Raw genomic sequence first — 22911 nt, 5'->3', positions numbered from 1 at the left:
CGAGTAAAGGAGTCATTACGTTGCAGCCATGCGTACGAGTGGATTCTTTGGGCATCGGGTAGGGTAAGGAATCTGCAATTCGAAGTCAAAGCCGTGACTCGAAATGGGAATTAATCGGACACAGGGACGAGTAGAAAAGGGTCGTCAGTCTGTACATATAAGAATAAAAATCCGCTAGCAAAAGAAAAGGGGAAGAGAAGCAAATTTTCCATTCGTTTTCTAACCGCCACTTCACAGGCGTAAACGAGGGCTTAGCTTGAATGTCTGTGTGGGTGTGATGGGGGAGGAGAATCAGGAGATCGATCAACTCAGAGCTAAGGTTATCGCATCAATGTCGGCTGCCTCAAATGCTAATTCCAAACCCAAGGGGAAACCCATTGAGAACAGAGAAGAAGGCGAACTTACTTCATCGGAAGACGATGTAATTTCAATTCCGAACCCTAAATCACTTATTCTGATAGTTCTTTCTATTGTAGATTGGGAATCATCTATCATTTGTTTCCATTTTCACATTTTTTTGGGTTTCTCCGGTACATGGTTATTGGTGTTGTTTTTATAGTTTCTGCTTCGTAGCTATTAGTTTTTCGGCTTTAAGGTTCGCTTAATGTGTTTAAGCTGCATAACTTCTCATGGATTTGGTCGGAAATTTATTGTTGTTAGTGTAATTTATTGACATCGTCGGCATTTCTTCATCTAAACTAATATAATTACCTGGGAAGCTTTGTGAGATGTTTATTCTGTTGGTCTAAATTTTTCGTGTAGGGCGTTCCTACCTGTTCTGTTGCACAGCCAACCAGTGTTACTGTGCCTCCTGTTGAGCCCAAGCACATCAAGTCGGGAAACAAAACTGCAAAGTCTTATAGCTCTAACACCGGTACTTCTTTTTTACTACAAGTTTTGGTACGAGATTTGCTATATCCTGGTTGTAGAGCTGTTCTCTTTACATATTTAACTACTGCTTTGGTTCACTCGTATGATGGCATTTTTCTTCAGTTTCCTTGATGTTTGGATTTCAAAAGTGAATTTGTGGTGTTACGGTGGCGAGCAGTGAGTATATCGTATTAGTTAGGTTACCCATATCTTGTTTCACCGTTCAACTTGTTTAGAACTACTACCTTTGTCTTCAAACGAAATGCTATCTCTTACTTCATTCCTAGCCTGGGTCTGCCTGTATGACATTTTAATGCATGCATTTCAACTTATGTCTTATCAGGGCTACTCCTAAATCCTAAAAGATTTAATAAATTTCAGCTCTGATTTTATGTTTTAATTCTCTGTTGATTATCTTATATCTCATTTGAGCTGCACATTTTGTTTGTGTCATTGCTGTTGCACATTTAAGGGTCGGGACTTGGCACAATGGTTGGTGGACCACAGTTGTAGCATGAGATAAAGGTCATGAAGTAGCTTCTTTACAAAATTTGTTGGGGGGGGGGGGTAAGGCTGCATAAGAAAAATGCTGCCACGGACTCTGCTTGTGCTGAAGCCTTTGTCACCAGCTTCGCCATTTATTACTGTGGCTCATTCACATCCAGTGTTGTACAACATTGGTCATTGACTCATTGTTTGTTTTGTAGAATTTTTATTTGAATTTTAGTTGGATGCATCAGTCACACAGCACTTCAGAACTGCCTCGTCATTCACCCACCCTATTCTAATTTTATGACAACGTCATCACCAATAATTCAACACTCCAAAATTGCCTTTTCACTGCAGATGCACTATTCTAATTTGATGAAAATGTTCTTCCCAGTTTTCACTTCAGTACTATGCACTTGGAAAAGTGAGTACCCAAAAAAGCACTTGGATAAGTTCAATTTCATATAATCCCCCCCTCCTCCATGCACATATTGGTGGCTTTTCCATTCTAGTCTAAAGACTAGAGAAATGTCCAAATACAATAAATTTAATCTTAGAGCTTCCTTATTAAATGCATTGATGAAATGACAGCTGGACTGACTGTTGGACAATTGTCAATGATTGGTGTGCAACTTTGAAGAGGTGTAGTTTATCTACACTTGTGTTTAAGCCAGGGTTCCCTTGCAAAAAGACACTGTTCTTAATGAATCTTAGCATGAGTTATTTGATTATTTCGTTATATTTAATTTTTGAATCCAACCAAGTGAAATTTCAGGAACTTCAAAAAAATTGCATTACACAAATATATCTTCGTTATCTTCTTAGGAATGAATATTCCATATTTGCCTTACAAGGTTATACGAAGAGTCCTATATGTTCCCATTTTGTTCCTTTTAAAATGTTTTGAAATATAGTATACATGAAAATTGCAGGATGCAATTTGAGATTAGGGAAAAAATTAGGATACCATGTGGCGCGCCCTGGTTGTTCTTGGACCAATCCAGACCTTACAGCTTCGTTTACTGGTCAGGCTAACCAGTCAAGTCAATGTAATTTATGAGTCGACTGTTGTTCCATGAACTCCTGAATTTCAGCAGCTCGCATGAGGAATCTTTTTGTGAAGCCCATCTGTTGAAGTTTTGATAAGTTGTGGGTCATATGTTTCTGTTTCTTTGGATCTTATATCAATTAGATATGTAGGTCTTTTGTTAAGTTATTATTTTTTCCTTGTATTGTCATCAGGTTCCTATTAAAACATGTGGAGGAACCTCTAAAATTCATTATCTGATTTAGGAGATCCCACTTAGATTTGTTTCTTTATTCATCATTGGATTTCCTGAAACGGATCCTTTTAGCTCTATTTCTATGCAATGCCCCATGGTTGATTAAGTTGAGTAAACATTGGCTTGATGCACTAGTTTGTGAGATCAAGATGTCTGTAACTGGGTACATGGTGGGATGGATTTTAATTTAGTTAGGAAGATGGTATATGTTTCAACGCTTTCTTACTCAAAATCTTGGACTGAGATAAAAGTTAATTTAGAAAGGTCAGATTATGCAATAATAGCCAATCAAAGCAGGTTCTTGGCGAGCAGTCAAAACCATATTCCTTTGACATATACAAACAACTTGAATCTCACTCATTTGTTGAGTAACTTAGGGGTTGTATGGTAATGTTTCTATTCTGTTTCCCTGTTTTTAGGTAAGAAACAGTTTTTTCCCATTTCTATGCATTTTCACTGTTTTTCACTGTTTCCAGGTGCTGAAATCATATATGGTTACACAGGATAAAAAGTTTTTGTAACAAAAGAAACGAATGGAACAGGGAATTATTTTTTTGAGTTTTTATGGTTTCAAAACAGCAGGTAATGTTTTTATCTAAAAAAAAGACAAGAATACCCCTCTGTCTTTTCAAAAGAAGCGCTTTTTTTTCTTTTTCGGGTGAGATTCTCGAAGTGGGCTCAAAATTGTGCCAGAGCGCTGGTTTTTTTAAAAAATGGAAAAAAAGAGAAACAGATGGATTACACTACACATGCATGATTTAGGCTGTTTCTGTTCCAAAAACGTAAAAAGACACAAGAAATAGGAATGTTACCATATGATCCCTTATTAGACTTTATTAATTAAACAACGGGTTGCAACTTTCAACTTCCAACTTGCATAATGCATGTTCCGTTTTAAGAGAACACAAACCACACCGTGAATAAGTGTCATTTTCATTACATAATTGATTTCACTTTTCTTCTAATGGAAATATCTCCAGCCCTTTCCTCTTTTTTTTCTCAAGGAGGGTTTCTCCTTTCCTTTTTTTCCTTGGCATTCTCAGAATCTCCATGATTGCTTTCTCGCTAATGTGTCCACAGAATTATTCTGCATAAATCATTTGAAGAGATCAATTGATGAATAATTGGGCCATATGACAAATTTCATTTCTATGCAATAAGACAACAATGGCAAGTTTTTGGCTTTTGGATGCTATTTATATCGCTACTTAGCCAATACTGGGGCACTAGGACTTTCATTTCCAGGAAGATGTGCAGCTTATGCTTAACGAAAGTTCAATACTAGATGCGTATGGTTTTGTTCATACTTAACAGTTTTTCAAGTGATAAAGAGTAAAAAGGCCACTTTGTTGCATGTTGGTTCTTATTTTCCATGTGACTGTAACTTGCTCTGAAATCCTTTCTAATGTGCAGCAGGCAAATCCGTGTCTGGAAATGGCCCTGCAAGTTCCAGCCATGCTCAGCCTTGGACTACGGCCTCCCAAAAAAAATATAGTAAGCACTTTGGGACGAATCCAATGCCATCTAAGTTAGGTAATCACAATACTCCTAGATGGCGTGTGCCTTCTGGAGCAAAAAATAACCTTGTGATAAGCTTTTCAGATGATGACAGTGGAAGTGGTTCCGAAGGAGATAAAACAGAAAGCTATGTCAAAAAGAAGAGCAACTTAGTTGGAGTTGATGGATCCAAGAAACCACCTATTTCTTTTCAATTAACATTGGAAAACTCACAAAGAACCACAGGTAAACAAGTGAATCCAAAGATGAGTCGTACTTTCACGTCATCGATGACTAAAGTCCATGGAGCCAGTTTCAGGAGTTCAGGACCATCTTTTGTTGAGCATGGATCTTCTGTTCGAAGTGTTGATCCTGCCAATAAAATGGTGGCAAGCCGAGATCATGGAAATAACCAAGGTATGCATGGGAGAAATGACAACCTAGAGAGCTTAAGACAGCAGATTGCCATTCGGGAAAATGAGCTGAAGCTTCAGCTTAAATCTGGCCAACAGAAGGAAACAATTTCAGGATCATCCATGGATTACGATGGTGCAAAGCTAATCAGCGATGCAGCCAAGAAGGGTAGATTAGCTTCTAGTGTTGTACAGTTGAATACTAATGAACAGGACAAGAAACGTTTAAAACTCAGTGAACCTACTCTCAGTAAGTTACGTTCAGACGGCCTGCCGCAAATGCATATACCTGCAAGAAAATCCTTCTCAGAATTAAAGATGCCATCAGTGGAAAAAAATCATCTTAGAGACAGCAATTTAGTAAATTACAACCAATGCAGCAAAGAAACTTGTGTGGTCACTACTGATCCAGGTATTGATGAAGTGCAAGCAAACGGTGATAAGCAGATCCATATTTCTTCTGGAAGTCAACTTGGAATGAGAGATGGTGAGTCTTATGTTACTTTCTCACCCTATACACTTTGTGTTTTTGAGATGCCTAAAAAGCTAGAGACTTCTAACTTGTCTGGGCAGGCACCTCTACCAGTTGCTGTCAGTCTGACAGGGAGAATGAGCTGTTGGGTTCACTTACTGTATTCAATCAAAGCTTAGGCTTGCCAAAAATAACACCCAGAGAAGAGGTTCAGCCTGTAAGCCAACTGAATATGCCTTCCTCAAAGAATGTTGTAAGTTAATTTTACTTATCTTTCATTAGCAATAGTTGAGGATCCTTGACCTTGGTTCACCATATGATATAGTGTTTTGCGTACCCTGATCTTTTTATTGTAGTATGATCTCCAACTAGCTGGGTTGGGTGGCTACATTTCTGTTGTCTTTGTGAGTGTTATTGTATGATTACTGTTTCCTCTCTGTCGTGTGGTTTCAGTCCTTCACATTTTGTTTCTTACAAGTATTGCTAAAATTTATTTTTGGTTATAAGGTGACATTGGTTGTAAAGCTGAATAACCATTAAGGAATATGAATTATTCATTGTTCATTGAACCCCCTCTTCTCCCAGTGTAAAAAGTCAGAGGAAGAAAAAAGCTTGCCTAGGCATGACCATTCTGGTAGTTGGTGGACATGTTGAATTTTTAATATTTTATTTGTGTTTGTCACCAGCTATCTAACCAGCCTCCTGGAGAGAAAAAAGAAAAGGGGAGGAGGAAATCTTAGCAGTGACTGAAAATTTCCTGATTCAGCCTGTTTATTTTGTTTCTAATAAATGAGCCTGCCATGCATGTGCCTTTGGCACAAAATTTGAAAATGCACTGAAACAATACTTGTTTCTTATCCTTTCCAGACATAATTTTTGTTGTTCATGTTTCCTTTGTAAGTTTTATTAGTGATGGTTGTGGTTGGCATGTTGGTGAAGTGCTCACCTGCAAAACACTTGGTCATGGGTTTAAGTCCTGGAAACAGGGGTAAGGCTGTGTATATCTGATCCTCCTTGACCTTACTGAATGTGGGAGCCATTGTTTGTCAAGGAGACAAGGTGAGGCTGGGCAACGCGATAGAGGGTAATAAAAACCAAGGTGACACCAGGTCGCCTTGACCCAAAAAAGGACCAGGACGTGACAACCTTGGTAGGAGCCTTGGGCATTGGGTATGGCCTTTTTGTATTGTTCTGTTATGAAAATCCTGAGTCTAGGCTATTTTTTGGTGGGAACCTCATCACCTATTAATCACAAGCCTATAGGGAGTGGGGAAACCTGAATAAAACTCAAGTGCTGCAGGGGAGAGGAAGCCAGGAAGGAAAATAATGCATTTTTTGGGGGGGGGGGGAGAAGAGGGCACGTGCACACACCCACTGCATGCCAGGGCACGTGCACACACCCACCGCATGCCACGCATATGCTTCACAAACATAAACTCAATCCATTCTTTTCAATCTATATAATGTGGGATTTAGTCATGTGTAAAGAAAGTTAAGAGGACTCCCAAAAAAAGAGAGTAACTCTCTAACTAGGACAAATGAGGAAACTAAAATGAAATAGAGATCACATATCGGAATTGCTTATTTTTAAAATAAATATAACAAAATAAATGAGAAGGCATTATTTCCCCTAATGGCATAAATTCCAAAGTAAAATATTTGATCCACTCGAGACTAAACCTCGTTCATCTTGGTTGGAAACCCAGCTGGGTTTGGGTCAGTCCAAGGCAGTGTATCTGCATCATCAATTCCATCCTCATTCTGATGAGGCCTCTCATCCTAGGTGTCCCGTCATGCTGTTTGTGCTCTTAATCAGAAGGCTTGGATTGCCATTTGTGTTCATATCCTTATACTAGCTTTTTATGTCAGATGTCACCGAGATTACCTTACTGCTGCATATCGTTGTTTACAAGTATATTAAATACAGTTTCAAAAAGAATTAAAAGTAACAGTTGTACTTGTCAAATAAAAAGAAGGCAGGGAGGGGGGGGGTGGACACTTCAAACTGTTTCTTGATTATCCTTATTAATTCCCTCTGACTACTTCGTTGCAATGCTACAAGTATATAGCTTTATATGACAATATGGTGGTTCCCCCTACATAGTTTTGAAATCGAGGCCTCCCAGAGATATCATGATTAACCTGAAAAACACTGATTGAACATTGTCCACGGCTTATCTGTTCTATATTTTGCAGCACGCTGAAGGGTTGAAAAATTCTGGTTTATTTGGGGAGGCCCAGTCATTCACATCCTTCCAGAACAAAGCAACATGTAAGAGTGACTTGGTGAGAAGCAGTGAGTACAATGAACTTATAGCTGGTGGTGAAACCCTTAATCCGACATCTGAAAATCCAAGTGATAAGCATTTCACAAGTTTTTCTGAAAGCAAGTTGGTGCCTTCTGATGTAAGTTGAATGTTCTGTACACCTCCTCCTAGTTGTAGTTTTCCTATATTTTATTATCAGCTGACTAAATCAGTTCTTCCACCTAATTGGCAGAGTTGCCTAGTGGATTGTACCAATCAGTTGAACTTCACAGGATCCAATGGCATGGATATGGAATCCTTAGTTAAAATTGAGGAGCTGCTAGATACAGAATTGGAAGAAGCTCAAGATCTTAGGCATAGATGTGAGGTTGAAGAAAGAAATGCACTGAAAGCTTATCGTAAAGCCCAAAGGGCACTGGCAGAGGCTAATGCTAGATGTACTTATCTATATCAGAGAAGAGAATTGTTTTCAGCTAAATCACGTGCTCTCATAATGGAAGGTTCTAATTCTTTGTGGACATTAGGGTGGGATAAACAAATGGAAATTGGATTGGATTCTTCACATGTTGTTCCTGAAACTAATGGGGATTTATTACCCACATTACGCCACCAGATGCAGGCTGAACTGGAGGGTTTGAATCAGCTTAGCCATGATTCAGCTGTTCGATGTACAAATGGTGCTGTTAATATATCTTGCCAGCATACAAGTGGACAAAATCTAGGATCTGAACCCTGCAGTGAGCCTGATGTCAGTACATCAGAATTGTTGCATCATAAAGACAACAGTGCTGCAAATGATCTATGTACTCCATCAAATCATCCCAATATGTCAGCAGATGATGATGAAGAGACTTTTCCTTCCCACCATAAAGATGGTCATGTCACTCTAGAATGTAATAACAAGGAGAAAGGCTTCAAAAGGAAGGAATCAGACGCCAGCTGCAGATCCAATCAAAAATATTCCGTGGATGGCTCTGATGATCCTGCCCTTCTTGAAGCTTCCTTAAGGTCTGAGTTGTTTGCACGACTTGGAAATAGAACTGTGTCAAAGAATAGCCATCAGATTCCCAGTAAAAGAGGTACGGGTGACGAACTGAATACTGACATTGGAAATGTGGCTTCTACCATTACGAATTCATTCGAGGAGGCAGAGCAACACCAAGTTTCTGGCACTGGAGGTACGCCAGATTTCCTATATATTCTTGTGCCAAATCTTCTATTTTCTTCCATTTTTCAACTTAGAGCTCCTGCCTGTGATTCATGCTGAAATTAGTATGTGAAGGATCAATCCTGATTGTTGTCAAAAAGAAGTGACCAATTAGAGCCATTAGTTTCTTTTCAATGTTATGGTTGTTCTGGTTCTCAAGTTTCTTTTGTGATTTCTTAATTCCAATTTACTTGGATATGTTTCCAGTTTCTTTGTTTGTTGGATTTGGTCCAAAGATTTTTATGATGTTACAAAATTTAGCTTCTAGTTTAAAATTCTCTAGAGTTATCTTGAAATTTGTTCAGCATCTCGTGTGTTGTCTAGAGGAGAACAATTTTAGCCTTATTGTTAGTTAGTTTTAAGTTCCTTGATCTGCTAGTTTACAAATTGTACATAAGTAGTATGTGTATGTGAACTATCAGGAGTTATCTCAGGAAAGATAGTATAGCCATGATATCTGTTGTTATGGTTTTTGATAACTTAGTGTCATGCCATTGCCTGTTGGAGGTTGATACCTTGGCTCTCCAAATTATTAATAGTTAAAATTTGATCGGAAAGTTTTTTTCATTAGAATATGGTAAATTCCTTAGCTTATGTACATTTATACCTTGTATTGTGATGAACTTGTCTTTGGTATACAGCATGGCATTGATTGTAACTATTACTTCTGCTCAAGTTACCTTCTCCTCCCCACCCTGACCCACCCCTCCACCCTTCTCCAACAACAACAAGCCTTGTCCCAACTAAATGGGTTGGCTGCATGGACTCTTGCATACCAATCAGCTTTGTTTGAGGCCATATTAGATACAAGGTTGAAGCTATGCATCTCCTTTTTTAACGCTTCTCTTAAGGTTATCTTAGGTCTGCCCTTAGCTCTTTTAATTCCTTCAATTTGGAAATCACTTCTTTGTACGGGAGCATTTATAGGTCTCCGTTGAACGCGGCCATGCCACCTTAAACAACTTTCTCGTAGCTTGTCAATTATTAGAGCTACTCCTAGACCAGGTTTAATATGATAATTCCTTATCTTATCCTTCCTAGTTTTGTTGTTCATCCATCTTAGGGTTTTCACTTTTGCTATAGTAAGTTTATCTTTATGATGCTTTTTAACAATCCAACACTTTGCACCATACATTATAGCTGGTCGAATGACAGTCCTATAGAATTTTTCGTTAAGCTTTAAATGAACATGTTGATCACACAAGACCCGGAACGCACCTCTCTGCTTTATCCACCCTAATTCTTGGGAAACACCATCCTTTATATCACCTTCTTTTTTTTATATGATTGAACCAAGCTACCTAAAATAGTCGCTTTGAGGAATTCCTTCTTATCAAGTCTCACCACCTCCTTGCTTGCATGATCATGACTGAAGTTGCAAACTAGATGTTCTATCTTTGTCCTATTTAGTTTAAAGCTTTTTGATTACAAGTTCCGATGTTGCTCTCCATGATTTTAACTTGGAATTAGTCTTTATTGGTGTCTCATCTATCACCATAATATCATCAGCAAAAAACATACACCAAGGTACATTGTCTTGAATGTCTTTGGTAACTTCATCCATTATAAATGTAATTAAATATGGGTTTAAAGCTGATCCTTGACATGGCTGAACTGTAATTTGGAATTCACCACCTTGCCCCCCCACCGTTTTTACACTTGTCACTGAACTATCTTACATAACCTTAACTATGCATATTTACTTGCAATATTTCTTTTCTCTAGTACTTCCCAAATTAATGCTCTAGGGATTCTCTCATAAGCTTTTTCTAGGTTGACAAATGTTAGAGATACGAGTATTGTATAAGAGTATTGTATTGTGTATTTTCTCTAGGGGTGTCAATGGTGCGGTTTTGGGCTGAAAAACACCTAGCCCAAACACGGCCCATTAGCAAAATAACGGTTTCGGGCCGGGTTCGGTTTGGTGCGGTTTGGGTTAACGGTTTATACTCGAGTTGACTAACGGTTTATGGTGTGTAAGAAAAAGAACAAGAAGAAACAATTGAGCATCCTACAACAAAAGCGAAAATTATATGAAAAGCAAAGTTGCTATTGGTCAATTTCCATTAAAAAAAAGCCACCCATTCTATAGAAATCAATAACCTAAATATTAAGTAGTAAAATAACTATTTGATCTTTGAATTTATGCTTAATTTTTTTAATTGGCTATGCCTGCTACCTAATGGTAATATAACAATTCAAATATTATTTAATGTAAAATTACAAAATGGGTTATAATGGGTTGCGGTTCGGTTTCGAGTTGGTGCGGGCTCCACCACCTCAGCCCAATTATGGCCCATTAAGATTCAGTTTGGGCCGGTTCGGGCTATAACGGGCCGGTGTGGTTCGGTTTTAACGGTTCGGGCTACAAATTGACACCCTTAATTTTCTCTTATATACCGTATCTTGTATTATTCTGTTATACTATATATACATGTGTTATTCTCATATTGAGATAACAGAGATTTCACTCAATATTGTTTAATATGGTATCAGTCGCTCATTCGATCCTGTCCGCTCGTCTCTGCTTCAAAGATTCTTTCTGATCTTTCTTGTTCTTTTCTGGGTTTCAGATCTGTTCACGAGGTTTCTGTTTTTCAGATCCGAACTGTATCTCTGTTGTAGATCTGAACTTTGTGTTTCAGATCTGTAGTTCTATGTTTCCGATCTACACCAAAATCTTGCGATTCTGTGTTTGTGCTCTTTGCTGAAGCTCTGCGATTCTGCGTTTCTGTGTTGCTGTTGTGCGATCTTGGTTTGGTTTGCTGGTGTGTTGGTTTTGATTGTCTGCTCTGCTGTGTTGGTGTTGATATCTGCTGTGTTTGCTGTTGTGCGATCTTGCTGCTGTTGTGCGATCTTGCTGCTGTTGTGCGATCTTGCTGCTGTTATGCGATCTTGCTGTTGTTATGTGATCTTGCTGCTGTTGTGCGATCTTGCTGCTGTTGTTCAATCGTTTTAAGTGGTTCTTTGCAGTATTTTTCTTCAATTGTTTGGGACTTTCTCGAAGTGTTTTCTCCATCGTGTTTGCAGATTTTTTCGCTGATCTTCTTGGCTTCTTTCTTGTGATTTCTTGATATTTTTGGTGAAATGGCCTCTGATTCCTCCACCTCTGCTCCACCCTCTGCTATGTTTCCATCCATTGAATCTTCTTTTTTCTCTGTGTGGAATGCTCATCATTTTTTGTCGGTCAAACTCAATTCCAACAATTATTTAGTCTGGCGCTCTCAATTCATGCCGCTGCTTCGCTCCACTGGTTTGATAAGCTTTGTTGATGCCACGAGCCCTTGCCCTTCTCCTTATCTTGATTCCTCTGTAGTACATCCTGTTCCTAATCCGGCTTACTTCACTTGGCAGAGGCATGATATAAAGACCACATGAAGATCTTTCCTACACTCTATACCTTTCCATAAGTCTCCTAATAAGCGAAATAGTTTCCATTGTAGATCTTCTTGGTAATCTGGTATAAAGCTAAATTATTTCTCTGTAATTGTGGTTATCTGTCTCAAACGGGTTTCAAGTACTCTCTTCCATAATTTCATAGTATTACTCATCAGTTTGATGTCTCCATAGTTATTACAGTTTTGAATATCTCCCATATTTTTGTAAATTGGAACCACAATGCTTCTCCTCCATTTGTCTGCAATTTCTTTGTGCTCATAATCTTATTAAACAATTTGGTTACCCCTCTCCCCCTCTCCCCCTCTTCCCCCCTAAGAAAAGGAAAAATAAAAATAAAATACTTTATTTTTCCCCTCATTAATTTCTTCATGTTTTAGGTACTGATAGGTCAAAACCAAGTACCCATGAGCTCTCATCGCAGCAGATTGAAGATGAATGTCATGAAGAGGACTTTTCTTTTGAGCTTGGGCCTTGCATAGCTCCTGATCTGGACCAGCAAACCTCTTTGACAGAACCACGTACTTCGACTCTGTTTCCATCTTTGTTACCTTCTTCAGATATGAGGAGTGCATTTGGTCACATGAAGATTACATCCACTATCAGATTTAGGGAACTCCAGTCTGGAGGTCTAGAAATGTGTGGTAATGATATTGCACATGAAGGGGACTCCGGTGGTAGTGGTAATGATATACTACAAGAAATTGTAAGAGCATGTTCAACTGAGGGAAGTTTGGGAGGAATGGGATTTTACACTTGTAATCTTTCAGTTGATCCATTTTGGTCATTTTGCATGTTTGAGCTTCGGGGCAAGTGTAATGATGAGGATTGTTGTTGGCAACATTTCAAAGACTATTCTCAAAGAAATATCAAACAGCTTGATAATCCTGGTAGCACTGGTATGTATCTCAATTTACAAATGTCTGAGTTATTAATTTCATATTGTGCATCATTCTAAATAATATTTGCTTGCAGAATGTCATGTTAAACCATCATCACAAGTTGAAAAGTATACTGGTGCGCGCAAGTTTTCTCAACAGCATGATATGGAGTTAACTCCATTGACATATTTTGTTGCCTCTGATCTTCTTAAGGCTGATTTCCTTTCATATCAATCTGTGTTATCTTTGAGTATTGGGCAATGCTGGCAAAAGGGTTTCAGCATTTCCATGGCTGTTCCCTTCTCTCTTCAGAAAAACCTATCTGCAGAAGTGCAATTTTTTCATCATGGTGATTGTTACCTAGATGTTCGTCAGGGTTGGAACTGGCAATATATGTATTTTCAAAGCCAAGATGAAGAAGCAATGGTTTGTTTTTACTTTCCTTTCAATTATCATTATCTTATGGGGATGACATGCTCATAAGTAGTGCATGGGCATTACATTGATACATCTTGTCTAAATGATTAAATTAGAGCACAGTTTTGAGTGGCTAACCTAGATTTTTCCATGCATTTCTACAATTGTAATCCCCCCCCCCCCCACATAACCTATTCGGTTTGGCACAACTAGGTATGGGCCGTGTTTTGTCCATGTTAGAATATGTGGGCAGGCTGTCCATTTATCTTTGTCTGTTATTATTAGGTCTGTGCTCTGTCTTCCTATGCATCTGGTATGTTCCATACCAGTTTCAGTTACCTGGATATCTAATTGCTTACAATTCTGTGATTTGGTTGACTGCCTTTTTATGCATATGGATTATGGTTGTCTAATTAACTATTCAGGTTATTCACATTCTATTCAGTTTCCAAAGATAATTTAGAGGGTAGTGGCGAGAACAGAAGCTGCAGTTCTCTTGTTAAATAATGGATAACTCAATTAGTCTGCATATTTCTGTTTAGTTAATGATAGTAGGTTTTATTTATTTATTTATTTTTAAAATTATTTAAAATTTTGGGTTTCAGCTTGTATCACTATATACATAAAGGGTGTTTAGTGGGGGGAGAGTCGAACCCTTGACCTCTTAGTAAGTGGTGTTGGTCATTGCCAACCCTTGGTGTTTAATTGCAAAAAGATGCTAAGCTTGTAGCTTAATATTGTTCCCTGTTGGTGTTTAAATCTGTATGGACTCCTACTTCAATTTTGCCTTTGTTTCCCTCACTCATTGATTTATTCATTCATGAGCATGATGCTAATGTTCATTCACAATTTAACAAACTGATGGTCAAGTGTTCTGTTTTTTTTTTTTCCCCCTTTCTTGCCTTTTGTTTTCTTCCCCCTTTTCAAGTTTTGTTTTCTGTGCTTTTTGTGCAATACATTTATGTTTCTTGCTAGATGATTTCAAACAATTGTCTAAGCATTCTGTTATGTCTGGGATTGTGTCTTACTTCTAAGCATTCTGTTATGTCTGAGATTGTGTCTTACTTTTATTTGGTTCCCTATGGTCAGATCAATCAAGGAGATCTTGAGCAGTCGTTGGAGATGGCACTTAATCTTTCTAATCAAGATGTCAGGAAGTTAGATGCGAAGAAGAAGGTGTTGTTTCCAGTCAGCTGATACTGATACAATATTATGTCCATCTTTTGCTAATCTTTCCTCATATTAGACAAATTTATATGTTACTTCAAAGATCCATTTGTGAGTGATTCTGTAACTGTTTATTACTATGTTCTACATTTTTTAGTATTCTTTTGCAGGCTCCCTTTATTCTGTCACGAGCTATTGAGACTGATCCAACATCTGTGGCCCTTTGGATTGTTTATCTGCATATTTACTATAGGAAAGAGAATGCAGTTGGAACAGATGACATGTTCTCCCATGCGGTATGTTGCTTCTTTCTCCTTAAATCCATGGGGAACAAGGGTATGCAGTTTCTAACAATATTGATAGCTAAGACTTGACATATTATTTTCTGTCTAATTTGGCATGTTTATTGGTATTGGCTTATAATGTTCATGGTGCTTTATGTCGAGTTTTGGTTCTCCTTGTCATAAATGACTGGGATGCCCCTTACAGTTGTACTGTACTGCTGAAAAGAACTCTTCGCATCTTGTTTAACTGCTCTCTTGACTTGGTAGTCCAATTCCATATGGTCCATTGTGTGATGGAAATATTTGTTTGATTTGCCTGTCATTATGATTTTGTTGTCAATACATCATTTTATATGTGCTTTTGCATATGCTTGCTTCTGCCAACATACAATGGACTGTGAAGTTGATGCTTATAAAGTTTAAGGTCTCTAATGCTTTGAATTTTTTAAGTATTTGAAACCATCTATTGGTTTCCTCGCTTGGGTACGTGTGTGTAAAATAGATTTGTCTGCATTTTTCCTTGCTTGGGGAGTAACCAAGCAATAAATTGTACTTATATTTACTTTGCCAATGATTATTTTCTTAGTTCTTTGGAGAACTTGGCTTACAGTAGATCTAAATTCTTTAAACTACTGTTGTTTACATGCATTGTCAAGTCAGCAGTGGCAGAACATCAAACATTTTGTTGTCCCCTTCATTTGAAAGCACCAAATTCTTTGGAGGACTGAAGGGTATGGAGAAACCTAAGTATGTGAAATTACCCTGCATGTTATTCAATCAGGCAAGATATTTTAATTTTGCTGATGTATCTCATGATTGAGCCTTGGTGTTGAAGCCTTTACCTAACAACAAAAATGAATATTTACAAGATTTAAATTAGGATAAATGTCCTTAGTTGGGGAGTTTAGAGGAATATTGTGATCTTGAGGAATAAATCTCAGGTTTACATGGTAACCATAGGGGAACGAAACAGCTTTTAGTGCCTACACTCATCACATCTATGAAGAGTTGGTTGTAGATCACTTGCAGTCAATTGCTGCCTCCAAAAAATAGAAAGGAAGACCCCGCAGGAAAGAGGGGGTGGGTTGGACCCTAATATTTTTTTTCAGTGCATTCATTGCTTTCCGAATTGCCCAATAGTTGCGTGCAGGATAAGATTTTCCTTCTGGGGCCCATTCATAGGCTTTGGCTCCACTGATTGCTCCCATTGCAGCCAAATAGACCATGATAATACTGTATTGACTTGATTGGTGACTGCCAATAGACTGATCCAAAACTGAATTTGAACATGCTCTTACTACCCACCAGTTGACATCCTTCAACATGTGAAAACACAAACAGCAGCAGTGGGTATTAGGTGTGGGAACAACTTATAAACTCAACTGGGTGCTGTTGACCGTAAGCAAGCCCTTCATGGCCCTCAAATCAGTCATGGAGCTGAGTGTTTCTCATTGTGAAAGGGGCTTTGTGGATCATTGTCATGTAATGACAGGTTTGGGGAAAGAAGAACAATAGCATGAAATGGTTGAAGTGGTCGATCAGTGTCTTACAGTTTTTTAATTCTAGGCTGCTTTATGTTATAGCTATGAGGTTAATAGTTTTGGTTCTGTTGAGCACAATGAATTAAAGGAAAATACAAAAAATAGAAAACTGAAGGAAGAATAAGTTGACAAAATATATTCATGTGAATTTTACATCGTTAGTGTTTCCGTTTCACTCATTCCCTTTTTTCTGTATGTGCTCTAGAAAACCAAACTTACTTTCCATATCACTGCTCTTTCCTTGATGGTTTTAAATTGAAATTTAGAGGATTAACCTGTTCTATTTTCTTCTTGGTTTTGTTTTTCTCTTGGAGAACTGAAATGCAAATGTGTCTGGCAACGCCTTATCTTGTTCACCAGATACGCTTTAATGATGGTTCTTATGAGCTCCGGCTAATGTACATCAACAGTCGAGTACAGCTAAATGATCGGTTTCTTGCATATGAAAATGCACTGTCAGCACTTTGCCGCCATGCATCTGCTCCTGATGGAGATAAGGTGCTTGCAAGTGCAGGAATCTTGGATCTGTTTTTACAGATGATGGATTTCCTGCGCATGTCTGGAAATTTAGGAAAGGCCATCTTAAAAATCTATGCACTCTTACCACTGGTGCCGGATGATAAAGATGAAAGCTCTATGTTACTCTCTGATATTCTCACATGCTTAACATCATCTGACAGATGCATCTTCTGGATATGTTGTGTTTACCTAGTCATATACAAAAAACTACCTGACGCAGTAGTTCAACAGTTTGAGCGTGAAAAAGAACTCCCATTTGCTATAGACTGGCCCTACATTCAGTTAACAGCTGATGAGAAGAATCGGGCTGCAGAACTGATGGAAATGGGAGTAAACTCGTTTGCTTCTTGTGTTAATAGAGATTTGGATGGAAAGGAAATGGCTCTAAGATCAGTACATGTGATCTCTCTTTGTCATGTTAGATGTGTGGCAGTTCTAGACGGCTTAGCTAGCTCTAAAATTTTGTTGCACAAATACATAAAACAGTACCCGGGTTGCTTAGAACTTGTTCTAACCTTCGCTCGATTTTGTGAGGATTGTTTTCTGGATTCGGATTTGAAAGGGTTTGAAGAGATCGTGCATGGCTGGACTGAGGAAACCCCTGGATTACAATGCATCTGGAACCAGTATGCTGAGTCTGCGCTTGAAAATGGAAAACTTGAGTTTGCAAAACAACTGATGGTTCAGTGGTCTCAATCTGTTGGGGAAGTTCAAAATCCTCAGAGTGGAATAGATTTCTCAGAGGATAATTGTTTAAGCATTTCGTTGGAATCTCCTTCATGTTCGATTTCCGATGACTGTGTTGCTTTTTCTGACACCAAGGATAAATACTTTGGGTTGCTTAATCTTTCCCTTCATAGATTTTTGCAGAAAGACAAGGTGGGAGCTCGTTTAGCAATGGATAAGGCACTGAAGATGGCGGCTCCTGAGGATTTTAAGCATTGTGTTAGAGAGCATGCTATTTTTTCTCTTTTGGACGAGTTAGAATCAGTAGGTTCTACCTCTGTGAGTGGTATAATGAGTCTTCTGAACAGATACTTGGTTGACACTCGATCTTTCCCCTTCTCTGAGCCATTATCTAGAAAATTCATACAGAACATCAAGAAGCCTAGAGTAAGGCAGCTCATTAATAGCATGTTGCCCCCAATTCCTTTTGATTGTTCTATCACAAACTTGGTTCTTGAAGTATGTTATGGCACGGGTCTGCTACCTGAAAAATACAATAGAATATCAGACTTGGTAGATCTTGTTGAGGCTATTATGGAGATTCTGCCAGCTAACTACTTTTTAGCTTTATCAGTTGGTAAGTTGATTACCGTGAATTCCACCTCTTCTGGTATTGCGTCTACTGCCGTTTGCTTCTGGGCTGGCTCTCTTTTGTTTAGTTCCATCTTTCAGGCTGTTCCAGTTGCTCCAGAGCATGTATGGGTAGAAGCAGCAAGTGTTTTTGTGAAGTTAGTAGAAGTTCAGGAAATGTGTGTGAGGTTCCATCGGAGGGCTTTATCAGTATATCCATTTTCGCTAGAGCTGTGGAGATCTTATCTTAACATTTCCAAGAAGACAGGAAACGAGAATGTTGTTATAAAAGCAGCAAAAGAAAAGGGCATCTCACTGGACTGACATTTTGCTCTCATCTTTGTTTTCTGAATGAAATCATTGCATCTTTCAGACAGTTGTTACTGCCAGAAATTATGCGACTCACAATGGGTGGAGACAGCGGTCCGAGGACGAGGGGGTATTGATGCACTCTAGTCAACTCTTGTACAAACATTCTCGAGTGAATCTTTTGTGTAAAGGAAACATCTTGGATGTTATGGTTGTGAGTTCACCAGCCAGAGATTCTTAGATGGCAGTAGCAATTTACAGGATCATCCAACAATATAGGAAGCTGACTCCAAGGGATTTTCATTATATGAACAGGTACCTCTCCTGGAACTACAGGATGAGCTTTAGGCTTTAAAGTGGTTGTAAAGTGGAATTGTTCTTTGTTCTGTATCATTTCTCTTTCCTGAACAGTGGGAAAGGAGAAAAAAGGTGAAGAAAACCTGCATATGTGAAAGCCATATAATGTAAACAGAATATAGTTGCCGGTAGTTTATACTTGTTAGTACAAAAACTAAACAGAAAATGAATCCCAAATTTTGTTTTTTTACAAGCTTGTTACTCTTATGGCGTGGATTATGGGTCTGTATGCAAATGCGCTTCTTAGCTTCTTTCAATTTGTTTCTCTGGAGGCCGTGAAAACTTGGGATATCCCAGAAGTGATTGCAACCACTCAAAAACTTTAAATTCTCGCAGGCAAAACACTAGTTTTGCAGATTTTCTCCAGCTATCGAGTCTCAATTATTTCTTTAGCACTGCAAGTTCTTTCCGTTCTTACCCAAAAGTTATAATTTCATTTTTTTGGATGATAGTCTGAATTTGCCAAATTAACTGATGAAATAATTTTGTCTTACATTTCATTGCTGTGTATCCCTCCCACCTTTGTTATTTTGTATTCATTCGTCTCATTTTTGTGAGGGTTTTTGATTTATGATGGGTGGATGCTAATACTTTCTTGAAGTGACGGAAAAAGTTTGCCAGTAAACTTTTATGTTGAAGCAAATGAAGTCGAACCTGGCTATTAATATGTGAAAGCTTTTGGAAGTGATAGCTTTATAAAATGAAGGGGATAACAAATATACATATACAGAACTTCGCCCTTGGTTCTAAAGAGATTTGAACCCTTGACTCGTCATATAAGACATTGTCTTTGCCGGCTGAGCTAACCCCTGTAAGGTTTACTTAATTGTTTAGAAATGACTCAATATTAAAGGAACTGAAGATTATATTGCAATGGCATTAAAATTACGTGTAATTACTCGTTGAGATAAGCAGTAAAATGACATGTGTTCCCAAAAATGATCTTTTCAGTCAGACTTGTATATGTATATTTGTTCAATACTGTATGTAAAAACGGCCCGAACCATTATAGCTTGTTCAACGTTGTTTTGGATGTTTCTAGGGCTTGTGGTTGTGGAGAAGAGACTGAACAACAACATGTAGGCGCCGGAATTATGTATTGCCTGAAGGTTGGGTAACCTCTGCATAATCCAGCCTAGGCTGAACTGGGCTGGGCTGAGGTGGGCTTTGCATGTCAAACATAAGGTGGGTTTGGCATGAAAGTGTTGGGCTGGGCTGCAGTGGGCTTTGCGGGGCAAACATAAGGTGGGTTGGGCTGAGGTGGGCTTTGCATGGCAAACATAAGCTAGGCTTGGCATGCTGGGCTGGGCTGAATTGGACTTTTCATATCAAACACAATGTGGGCCTTGCATGAAAGTGATGGGCTGAACTGGGCTTTGCATGACAAACACAATGTGGGCTTGGCATGAGTGCTGGGCTGGGCTGAACTGAGCTTTGCATGGCAAACATAAGGTGGGCTTGGCATGAAAGTGATGGGCTGGGCTGGGCTGTGCAGAACTGGGCCTTGCATGGCAAACAAAATTGGGCTTGACATGAAAGTGCTGGGCTGGGGTGGACTGGGCAGAACTGGGCTTTGCATGGCAAACAGAAGGTGGGCTTGGCATGAAAGTGCTGGGCTGGGCTTAGGTGGGCTTTGCATGGCAAACATAAGCTCCGTTTGGCATGAAAGTGATGGGCTTTCTGGGCTGGTTGAACTGGGCCTAGCTTGGCAAACATAAGCTATCATAAGTACGAAAACTTTTATCCAAAAAGAAAAAAAGGCTGCAAGCCTGCAAAGGCTAACCCAGGTTGCGCGAGCCCAAGCCCAGCAAAAAGAAAACCCACTAAACGAATTTTTTTTGATAAAAGAAGCTTGATATTATTTTAAAAATAAAAAATAAATAACACTACATATGATAATAAACGTGTCGTTGTCACTGCCACTAAACAATCTCGTTACTTGTGTGACCTTAAGATTACATTAGAACCGTCCATCTAACTGGTCTCATCTGATCCACTCGTTTCTCTGTCATTGGTGCATTAGGTCTTCTCCGTGTGGGTTGTTTACCAAGCACACCATCTTCTAGTCATTCAAGCCCAACGACACAGCCACCAACAATGAACCGGCCACTTGGTTGACAACCTTTCACCCCATTTGACTATCGAACCATGTTGTCATATTTTGTTTACTTTCCACGCATGTATCTCTTCTGAGAATCTCATATAAATCAGTCTTTAGCCTTTGCAGAAACACACTTCACACAAACCCCATATTTCTATTGCAGGAACTTTAGAATTTTCAGAACTCACTAGCCTCCCATGGCCAGAAATTTACCCAAACTCATCGTTCTCTTGACTATGTTCACCTTCTTTATTGTTCACAGCCAATGCATATCTCATGGCTTCTCTAGGACTTCATCACTGGAGTCCAATGTACAGAAGCGTGAGAAAATGAGCCACCTTCACTTCTACTTCCATGACATTGTTAGTGGCCTGAACGCAACTGCCATTAGGGTTGCTGAAGCACCATCTACAATAACATCACCATCAGCTTTTGGTGCTGTGTTTGTGATGGATGACCCATTAACTGAGAAGCCAGAAGCCACGTCGAAGCTGGTAGGAAAAGCTCAGGGGAACTATGCTTCTTCATGTCAGAATGAGACAGCCTTGTTAATGAACCTTAATTTTGCTTTCATGGAAGGGAAGTACAATGGGAGCACACTTAGCATACTAGGGAGAAACACTGTCTTCTCAGATGTCAGAGAGATGCCGGTGGTCGGAGGGACTGGAGTTTTCCGGTTAGCTCGGGGCTATGCTCAAGCCAAGACTCACTGGTTTGAACCTACAACAGGGAATGCAGTGGTTGAGTACAATGTCTATGTTATCCATTATTAGTTATTACTGAAACGTGGAGCTATATAGTTTCCTTCTTGGGTTGGGCACCTTAATTAGATCTCTATTTCTTTGTCCTTCCTATTTTTTATTGAACTTATTTTGATTCCTTAAAATATGGGTATTCCTTAGAGGAAACATCTTGGATGTTATGGTTGTGAGTTCACCAGCTAGAGATTCCTAGATGGCAGTAGCAATTTACAGGATCATCCAACAATATAGGAAGCTGACTCCAAGGGATTTTCATTACATGAACAGGTACCTCCCCTGGAACTACAGGATGGGCTTTAGGCTTTAAAGTGGTTGTAGAGTGGAATTGTTCTTTGTTCTGTATCATTTCCCTTTCCTGAACAGTGGGAAAGGAGAAAAAAGGTGAAGAGAAAACCTGCATATGTGAAAGCCATATAATGTAAACAGAATATAGTTGCCGGTAGTTTATACTTGTTAGTACAAAAACTAAACAGAAAATGAATCCCAAATTTTGTTTTCTTACAAGCTTGTTACTCTTATGGTGTGGATTATGGGTCCGTATGCAAATGCGCTTCTTAGCTTCTTTTAATTTGTTTCTCTGGAGGCCGTGAAAACTTGGGATATCCCAGAAGAGATTGCAACCACTCAAAACTTTAAATTCTCGAAGCCAAAACACTAGTTTTGCAAATTTTCTCCAGCTATTGAGTCTCAATTATTTCTTTAGAACTGCAATTTCTTTTCCGTTCGAACCCCAAAGTTATAATTTCGTTTTTTGGATGATAGTCTGAATTTGCCAAATTAACTGATGAAATAATTGTCTTACATTTCATGGCTGTGTATCCCTCCCACCTTTGTTATTTTGTATTCATTCGTCTCATTTTTGTGAGGGTTTTTGATTTATGATGGGTGGATGCTATTGCTTTCTTGAAGTGAAGAGTTTTCACGGAAAAAGTTTGCTGGTAAAATTTTATGTTGAAGCAAATGGAATAGAACCTTGCTATTAATATGTGAAAGCTTTTGGAAGTGATGATAGCTTTATAAAATGAAGGGGATAACAATTATACACATACAGAACTTCGCCCCTGCTGGTTCTAAGCAGTAAAATGACATGTGTTCCCAAAAATGATCTTTTCAGTCAGACTTGTAATTCTCAACCCATCAAATGATACCTATAATTATGAAATTGTCACAGGGATCGACTCATGATCTCTTTTTCATGAGCGAGGCATGGTTTTTCTTGACCCTTCTACTGAAAATCTAAGACAAAATAGGTGCAAAACAAGATGAAGAACCTTTGAGGTTTGTCATAAATATAGTATGATCTCTTGTATTTCTACTTAAATCCTTTTGACTTCAGGGTATTTGTTACACTCAACCCTTCTCCCAGTAGTTGCCAATATACTGT

The 22911-nt window shown here is 38.8% G+C and overlaps 1 protein-coding gene and 1 pseudogene across 4 annotated transcripts; both read left to right on the top strand.

The window, feature by feature from the left end:
* Nucleotides 1-19099, top strand: LOC149023462 (zinc finger C3H1 domain protein). 4 transcript variants are annotated; one of them, XM_089143998.1, is made up of 12 exons: nucleotides 1-421; nucleotides 763-874; nucleotides 4056-4136; nucleotides 4245-5039; nucleotides 5126-5277; nucleotides 7221-7430; nucleotides 7524-8469; nucleotides 12275-12793; nucleotides 12870-13201; nucleotides 14282-14368; nucleotides 14530-14655; nucleotides 16545-19099. In XM_089143998.1, the coding sequence occupies exons 1-12, from the start codon at nucleotides 278-280 to the stop codon at nucleotides 18321-18323; spliced, it is 5283 nt and encodes a 1760-aa protein (XP_089000124.1). In that variant the 5' UTR covers nucleotides 1-277; the 3' UTR covers nucleotides 18324-19099. The 4 variants fall into 4 exon arrangements, with proteins under 4 accessions (XP_089000124.1, XP_089000123.1, XP_089000122.1 ...); XM_089143997.1 differs by having other exon boundaries at nucleotides 4056-4175; XM_089143996.1 differs by having other exon boundaries at nucleotides 4059-5039.
* A 1864-nt stretch (nucleotides 19100-20963) lies between these two features.
* Nucleotides 20964-21539, top strand: LOC149023461 (dirigent protein 22 pseudogene; annotated as a pseudogene).
* The last annotated feature ends 1372 nt before the right edge of the window (nucleotides 21540-22911 follow it).

This window comes from Hakea prostrata, chromosome 2 (genome assembly GCF_041222555.1).
Source record: "Hakea prostrata isolate BN-2017 chromosome 2, UWA_Hpros_2, whole genome shotgun sequence".
Taxonomy (NCBI): domain Eukaryota; kingdom Viridiplantae; phylum Streptophyta; class Magnoliopsida; order Proteales; family Proteaceae; genus Hakea; species Hakea prostrata.
This window is presented reverse-complemented; position numbering and strand designations above follow the sequence as displayed.